Source organism: Pinus tabuliformis, chromosome 3_1 (assembly GCF_031772625.1).
Source record: "Pinus tabuliformis cultivar Carrire ecotype Pingquan chromosome 3_1, CPIR1, whole genome shotgun sequence".
Lineage (NCBI taxonomy): Eukaryota > Viridiplantae > Streptophyta > Pinopsida > Pinales > Pinaceae > Pinus > Pinus tabuliformis.
In genome coordinates this window covers 768,595,401-768,604,472 of record NC_142301.1, presented here as the reverse complement: position 1 = coordinate 768,604,472, position 9,072 = coordinate 768,595,401, and the positions used below count along the sequence as shown (strand labels likewise).

Sequence of the window (9,072 nt, the reverse complement as noted above, 5' to 3'; positions counted from 1 at the left end):
GATCAAACATGGAATGGTTATCAATAACTAGAATTTCAAATAAATCAAACATGTAATGGTTATCAATAACTAGAGTTTCAAATAAATCAAACATGTAATGGTTATCAATAGCTAGAATTCAGGTACACACTCATATTTATTTATATGTTTCTAAATAAGCGGGGCTAGATAAGGCAGTTGTCTATAATAAGACTTTTTGGAAGCCTTTCCGGTGGGATTTTCCGGTCAAAATCCGGCAGCAATCTATTGGAATCACAAGTTTGATAGCTAGTTTCTGCACAATCAAAGCCTTCCAGGGGTTTTTCAGGGTGCTGAATTCAAATATACAGTGAAAAAACCATTTTAACTGCAACAAATCAAGATTTAACCTCTAGATAAGTATTTAAGTATATGTTTCTCAATAAGAGGAGTCAGGTACGGGTCAAATTTATTTATTTTAAATGAAAATTAATCAAAAACCAAATTATGATATTTTGTTATTTAAAATATATTTTTAAATGAATGGATTGTGACAATTATAATTTTAACTAATGACCATTCCACTTTAACAAATTTCTACCCAATTTTAAAAATACACATCCAATTTCGAACAACAAATATCTGTTAAATAAAAAGTAAAGTACAATATTTATATTACTTACCATCTCAGTCTGTATAATGAAGTACATGATTAATTTAGCTGGATTCCTCACAGTATAAAGTGACAATTACAGTCAATCAAATCTAATTTGATTGAAACAACTTGAGCTTTTTCCAAATATATTATTAGCAACAGCTCTTGTACAACTTGAGCTTTTTCCAAATGTATTAATAACAACAGGTCTCGTTGCTCTATTGAACATAGAATATTAGGACTAAAGCAAAATGTAGAGCCCAAGATTTCATCAAACCCAACTAAAGAAATATAGTATCAGACCAGGAGAATTTATGCAGATTCTCCATATGACCAACCGACTTTAACCTTTCTCAGAGTATGCTGTCCATGATTTTCTCCATAGCCCACCTCGTAGTACGGAGACAAATTGAAAACCGCAGTGTACTTCTTTCAAACTTCGTTGCTACTCGTCCACATTAACAATATAAAGTTTTTGATTATGTTGAATTAAGTCTGCATGCAAAACTTCTCCCACATCTTCTGTTAAAACAATGGTACCAACAGAACCAAAGTGCTGCGCTGTTGCTTGAATCAATGCTTCAATTGTCTGGGGAACCCACATGACAAGGCCATTTCTTGTCCTCTCTCTGGGAGTCCGTGGGTGAAAAGGAAACACTGTGCATATTTTGGCCTTGGCCTGTTCCCTGGGCTCAGATATCTCTCTTCTTGAATCTTTAAAAGAAGAGGCTCTTTCTTGATTTTCTGAATCTGTTAAGCATCCTGTTGAAACTAGCCCAGAAGCATTAGCTGCTGCTTGCTCTAACATCTGGATGAGTGGTCTGCTGCCACATTTTTGCGCTTCATCTAGTGGAGTGTTTCCCCATCTATCCAATGAAAAAACACTTGCACCTGAATCAAGCAAAATCCTTGCCAACAAATGCAAACCCTCTGCAGCTGCCATGTGGAGTGGTGTACGATGATCATAGTCCATTGAATTGGGGTTTATACCATTGGCTAACAATCGCTTTAATAGCTCTGCATTCCCATCTGCTATGGCTTTACGGAGAAGACTACCGGCATCTTCCAAGCCCAGAGTTGCTCCATTCTGTTTAAGTATAGAAGCAATATTATCATGCCCAGCCTTAACAGCCTCCAACAATGGCGTATTTCCAAATTTGTCTATAGCATTGATTTCTGCTCCAGCTTGAATGAGAAAAACTGTGATATCTTCATATCCTTTACATGCAGCTAAATGCAAAGCTCTCCTTCCATCATAGTCAGTCCCATTTGGATCTGCACCAGATCTAATCAAGTTCTTCAAACTGTATATATCACCATAATAAGTTACACTGTTAACTCTCAAGGCTAACTCAGCTTCTTGGTTTCCAATAAGAAGACTGATGTCAGATTCTAGCTGTTTAATTCTCAAATCTGTATCCTTTCCCTCAAGAAGATTAGTGAGAATTTGCCTTCCATCCTTGAAGTAAATTTGTATAATGTTTGCAAAAGACTGTTTATCTAGTCTCAGCAGCTTGCAGAGATCAAGAACACGAACATTATATGGCTGAGGTATGTTACACAACACAGCGATTTCACCAAAGATACCATGGGGTTCAATCCGTGCAATGATCTCCTCATACCCATCTTCTCCAACAATTACCTCTTCTAGAGACCCATGAGAAACAATGTAGAGCTGATCTACTGCATTTCCTTGTTCCATTATCACCTCACCAGGAAGGAAAAACTCTTCTTTTAATCTAGTGACAATCTGGCTTATGAATTCAGCACTGCAATCCTTGAAAAGAGGAACCTGTGCAACTTCTGACATATGTAATGACTCCGAAACTTTTGCCCTAATAGAAACTGGAATATCTTCTAAAACACTAGCTTCACCATAACTACTCTCATACTGCAACCTGACATGACCTTTGATTTGAGTCCTTATACGCTTGTCCAGTTTATGTCTATTCATGTATTTCATCAGATTAGCCATTTTATCCCTAAATCTTTCTGTCTTGGATCCTTTAACAATGAGTGCAGTCATGTTACCGATCAAATAGGCCCCGAGAATCATATCAAAAGACACATATATCATTACAAATATCATTTCCCTGCAATTCACTGCATGCACATCTCCATATCCTACTGTGGCCATGGTAGCTATTGCAAAATACAGAGAGGTTATGTACAATCTTGACAAGCTGATTTCCCTAAAATCAGCATAATGGTAATCTCCCAAACTTAAACTTCCAACCCATGTAGACCCTTCATTTGCCCTTGGAATAGTTGTAGCCAGATAATAAAAGATGCAAGCAGCAGTATGTGTGCAATACAGCTCCACAGAGATAAGTTTCAGAATCCTTGTGAACAAATAGTTTATACGGATATCTTTTTCCATTTTCTGAAAAAATTCGATCAATTTCCGCACTCGATACAACCGGATCCACAACAGATACCTCACCTCTTCTTTTCTGCCTGAAAATTTGTAAATAATATCCCAGGGCAAGCAGCCAAGTAAATCCGGAATGAAACTTGTTTTTGCATAACGAACAGCGATTTTTCGGCGATCATACACCATCTTGTAAGTATGTAAATCTCTGTAGGAAAGAAAGAACTGAACACAGACGTCTGTCAAGAAAACAACTTGTGCGGCAATGTCAAGCGCCCACAGATGATTCGGCAAGCCACGGAAAAACCCAAATTCAAAGGGTGTAAAGCAGGAGGAATACAATGCCCAAACCAGGATAAACCACGACCACCATCTATAGACTAAACCGTCCTGTTCTATAACGAGATCTCTGGAACATCTGTTCATAAAACTGTGAGAAAAACCCTTAACCAATCTCAGTCCGCTTTCCTGACTTCGGCCAGCGCGGGTTCGATCCAGACCCAATTCTTTAACGAATAAGGACAGTCTGCTCCCAATTGATGACTTGATTGAATCCTCATAATCCGTTAATTCGTATTCCTCCAGCGATTCTCGTCTGGGAGCCATTTCTGTGAATGTCTGGTTCTGCTTCAAACGAATCTTGCCACAATATCGGAACCAATCCGAATCGTTCTGGGGAATTAGATTGATATGCGAAATCATAACATTCAAGAATTCTCTATTTATATAGCCGATTCTGGGCAGGCGACGACTGATAACGTCACAGGGAATGCTTTTCTGCGAACATTAGGAAGGTCTTCTAATTTCTCGGATTGGATGTCAATCCGATGTTGGGCGTCGTCCAGTCGTGTCCCAGTCACCCTTTTAGTTTTTTCAGTGCCGTGCAGTAGAATATACTCAAATTCTGTAAATATCTAGTCAGATGGCGTGGCGTCCAACAAATCACGCCTTCAGAAAGGATCGGGATAGACATGGGCTTCCTAATTCACACTTACAGCCACTTATATAAAGCAAAAGTGAAAGTGGAGGATATAAATTATGTATGGATGGGAGTGTACGATAAAACTATGTGTGGGTGGGACTGTATATATAATTGATAATTGATGGGAGTGTATGATAAAACTATGTGTGGGTGTGACTGTATATATAATTGATAATTGATGGGGGTGTATGATAAAACTATGTGTGGGTGGGACTGTATATATAATTGATTATAGTTCAGTTGGAGAAGATACTTAGGACGTCATATCAATTTCGTATAACAACTCTTCTTTAGGCAAGGAAGGTTTTGTTTTAGGAGTTTAAATCTGTGTGTCCTTTCAAATCATAGTTTTGGCTCTTTCAAATATGTTTTCAATTTATAAATAGACTACGTGTCTTGAAAAATCCTTTGGGTTGTTTTTAGTTTATAGATAGATTCACTGTCATGAAAAACCTTTGGAAGCATTTAGATCCTATAGAGTTTACTAATTAAATTTATAATTTATAATTTATTTTTTTAATTTTAAAATAAATTTGACACGAAAATAAGGAAAAAAAATCTTTAAAATTTAGAACAGTTAAACTAAAATAAATTTTATATATTTTGGTTTTTTGAGGAGTGGTGTTATTTTGGATAAGATTGTAAATTTTAGACTTATATATATAGATAGATAGATAGATAGATGGTTATGGAAAAAAATTTGGGATACTTAAATTTTTATATAGTCAAAATTTATTATTTTAAGAATTTTTTAACTAAAATTTTCAGACAAAATTGACTAAAAATGTTTTGAAAAAACAAAAACATCTAACCATCAAGCTATACATTTGTTTTATAGTTGAATGTTGATATGTTTGTGAGTTTTTTTTTTTTTTTAATTACATTAATAGGCATGTTTATTTTTAAATAGGGCTTTCTATAATTTTAATTTAATTATAAAAAATTATAAGTGGAAGATATGGAATTAAATTCCATGAATTATTCTAGAATATTCATATAAATTTAACATCATGAAAAACTTCTGGAATACTTGAATTTTGCATACTATATAGTCAAAATTTAGTATTTCAAGAATTTTTCAACTAGATTTTTCAAACAAAATGACTAAAAAACTATTTTGAAAAAACAAAAACATCTAACCATCAAGCTACATGTTTTTTAATAGTTGAATGTTGATATTTGGGATACTTGAATTTTTGCAGAGTATATAGTCAAAATTTATTATTTCAAGAAAATTTCAACTAGATTTTTCGTTGATTAAAAAAATATTTTGAAAAAATAAAAACATCTAACCATCAAGCTACATGTTTGTTTTATAGTTTAATGTTGAAATGTTTGTGAGTTTATTTTGTAATTACGATTGATAGGCATGTTTATTTTGAAATAAGGCTTCCATAATTTTAATTTAATTATTAATAATTATAAGTGGAAGATATAGATTTAGATTCCATGAAATAATCTAGAATATGCATGGTAATATACACAAATAAAAGGTTAATAATTATTAGTTAGGCTCCAGTTATGCTCTTTTTTCTTTTTTATTAAATTGATAAAATGAACAAATGTCATGTGAAGTGAGTTATGTTTTTTTTGGACATGTGGTATTGATAAGCCATGATATTTAAATAAACTCTCTTTACAAATTAAAAATCTCCATGGTAAAGTGAGGATAAATCTCCCTGGTTAAAAGTCTTTGTTCCATGTTTTTTTAAATGTGTGTATGTTTAAATTATATATTAATTATTTTTATAACAATAATGATTTTTATGATTTTTTGTAAATGTGAGATATATAATGAAATAAATGTTTAGATGCTTATTATGATAATGATATTTACCAAGTGTTTAATTTATATGGCAACCCTAGTATAATTTTATTTCTTTTTCTTTCATAGTATGGTAAATATTAACCATTATTAAGTTTTGTAATTTTTGCAATATAAATATGTTATGTTTTGGTATTTTGGGTTTCCAACATAATTTTTGGTTAAATATATTGAAAATTCAATAAGAATTTGTTGGAATTATAATTTTGAGTCCTCAAATCTATATAATTTATTTTTTTTCAAAAAATCAAATTTATTTATATATTCAAAAACATATGTCACACCCAAAACAAATTCACAATTTCACTACATGGCACCTCTCTAATTTGAAAAAATATATATATCAAAACTAATTTGAAAAGAAAATATGTCAAAACTTAGAATATATTGATATTTTCACTAATGGTACAATTTTGAGTAAGATTGTAATTTTAAATTATATAAAATGCATTTTTAATATATATATATAACATCATGAAAAAACTAAACCTTTAGGATATTTGAATTTTGAATTAAAATTTAGTCAAGAATTTTCAAGTAAAAGGGACCAAAAAAATGTTTTAAAAAAGACAAAAACATCTAACTATCAAATAACACATTTGTTTTATAGTTGAATCTTGTTAAGGTTTTTTTAATACACATTTTTATTTTGAAATATTATGTCCATAATTCTAATTTAATTATCAGTAATAATTAGGGAGATGGTAAGTGATCTGGAACTTATCCAAGACGAAGAATTAAAGGTATTACAGACTCATGTGCATGGATGTGCCTATGTTACTTTATGCAACAGATCGATAAGATTGTGAAATACACAGACACTGAAGCAGTTAGAGAAAACACAACAGGAAAGCATGTAAATACAACAAGTTTAATAAGGAGTTCACCCAATGCTCCTCGGCTATGTCTCCTGGTCTAGCCTTCAATGGTGGCCTCTCTATTATGTTTTCAAGGCAGAGTTTTTACAATAGTGAGCTCAATTTGAGTCTCACTTAACAGATATAAATCAGTAGGACTAGACTTGGATCCCCCAAGTCTCTGGAGTACACAGACTCTCCTTACTGAAACTCGACCTCTACTGGTCACAGTAGTATGAGCCCAATCTGAGACTCATACATGACAGGCCTATGCCGAGGAGTTCGCTTGAACCTCTCAAGCCTTCTCGGGAGTACACAAACTCTCTGACTCTCTCTAGCTCTGTCTCGATGCTGCCTTTGCTCTGCAGGTCAGCTCGACTTACTTTCTCTGTTCTCTGCTCTTAGCTTTCTTACTCGCTTTTCTCACTGCCTACTTTGTCTCTGTTAGTTCGTGGCTTTAAAGCCAATCTGCTTTCTGACTGTTCGTTTCCGCTTCCCGACGTTCTGGTTCTTCTACCTCTGTCTGTTTGAATTCCTCTGTTCTGCATCATCATCATTGTGTAACGCCTCACAGGGAGGTGGCCACTTGTTTCATAATGAACTGAGTGTCAGTTCTCTTGGAAATGTTTGAACAGTCATTATTTCTGTTTAACTCCCAGATTTCCCGTGAACATGATTCTTTTGCCAACTCATTGTTCATGCCAGACTTCAAACTTTATACAACTCGACCTGTTTACCCTGTTGAATCCGGTCATCCGTCGGATCACATGTCCGCCGTCAATCTAGAGCCTCCAGATCCTACGGTCTCCATCCATATCAAACGGGTAAGTTGCATGACGTTTACCCATCCAATGTGAGCAGTTTTCTCTCTCTTTTGCCGGACGCGTGGCACCCAGTGTGTGGCATCGGGCGGGACTCGGTTGAAACCGCTTACCGCTTGAAGCCCTTCTGATATCCTGTCAGTTTTTGTGTGGGACCCGCCTCTAACGGAATCAGCGAATTCCGTACAGTTTTTTACTTTTCGGGTCTGGGTCGCTCGAGGCTTTTCCTTCACTAACGGCTTTTCCCAGCGAATCGCTAATTACATATCAGAAACCTCCCCCGTTTCTCAAAAAGACTTCCTATTTTGTTGTTTCATGGCAGTGCGTGTTACCATGGGCCAACGATCTGCATGCTTGACCGAGGGTCCTCGTTGCTCGACGCTGCTCACAAATTACAATTGTTCAAGGATATTTCTGATAAGCTCTACCTTTGTAAGTCTTTGAAACTTTGGTATGAATTTTATAGAGTTATAAAAACTTAGAGAGTTCTTTAGGATCCAATTCGGATCATGGCCTTCTCACTGAAAAATCTTTTGGACCACCAAAAGTTAGTTTTTAAGCATCAATCAAGTGAGGGTACAGATTCCTCACTTGCCCAATTTCTATCCATTTTTCACTGCTTGGTTTTGAACCTTTGAGTCCAATCCTCAGATACTCAACATCCCCCCCTGCGTGTAGTTCTCACCTTCCTGTCCAGAACTGTATCTTCCTGCAACTCATTGAGATATTCAGGTAACAGATCATCAATAGAAGGCAATTGACTCTGCTCTTCGGGATCTTCAATCAATGAAGGTTCAAATAGTCTCAAGATGTCTGCATTAACAACTAAGTAGATGTGCATGTAAGCTGGTAAATCAAGGCAAAAAGCATTCTCACCAATTTCTTCAAGTATATTGAAAGGTCCATACCTTATTCACTTCAGCTTCTTACCTTCACCTTGCATTTTGTCTTTGCTGATATACAACTAGACTTGATCACCAACTTGGAAACTATGCTCCATCCAATGCTTATCATGCCTTGCCTTGCACTTGGCTTGGCTCTTTTTGAGTTGTTCTTGTACTGCCTAGTGAATCTCTTGTATTTGTTCGATGAACTTGGTTTCCTTGTCCACATCATTGTTTCCATCAACCGCTGTCTTTACCAAAGACAAAATCCAAGGGAGACCTTGGTGTGAAACCAAAACAAGTCTCAAAAGGAGATCTCTATGTAGAAGAATGTTTAGCTCGGTTGTAAGCATGTTGCACATAACATAAATGTTCATCCCAAAGCTTGGGATGCTTGCTACAATAGCCTCTGAGCAACTGGATCACTGTCTTGTTGACCACCTCTGTTTGGCCATCTGTTTGCAGATGAAAAGTTGTGCTCTTCTTCAATCTGGTGTCCATCAATTCCCACAAACTTGACCAAAATTTCCCAACAAATCGGGTATCTCGATTAGATATAATGGAAGTGGCTAATCCAAAATGAACTCATACGTGCTAAAAGAACAACTTTGCAGTTTGTTCAGCTGTAATCTATTTGTTACAAAGTATTAAAATACACATTTTGCTGAACCTATCCATAACAACATATAAATAATCATGACCTTTTGTAGATTTAGGCA

General features: G+C 35.1%; 1 protein-coding gene across 1 annotated transcript; it reads right to left on the bottom strand.

The window, feature by feature from the left end:
• Positions 1 to 626: 626 nt before the first annotated feature.
• On the bottom strand, positions 627 to 3,828 carry LOC149189641 (potassium channel KOR2-like). Its single transcript, XM_089411891.1, has one exon. It carries the CDS (start codon positions 3,684 to 3,686, stop codon positions 1,059 to 1,061), a length of 2,628 nt encoding a protein of 875 aa, XP_089268017.1. The 5' UTR covers positions 3,687 to 3,828; the 3' UTR covers positions 627 to 1,058.
• Between the last annotated feature and the right edge of the window lie 5,244 nt (positions 3,829 to 9,072).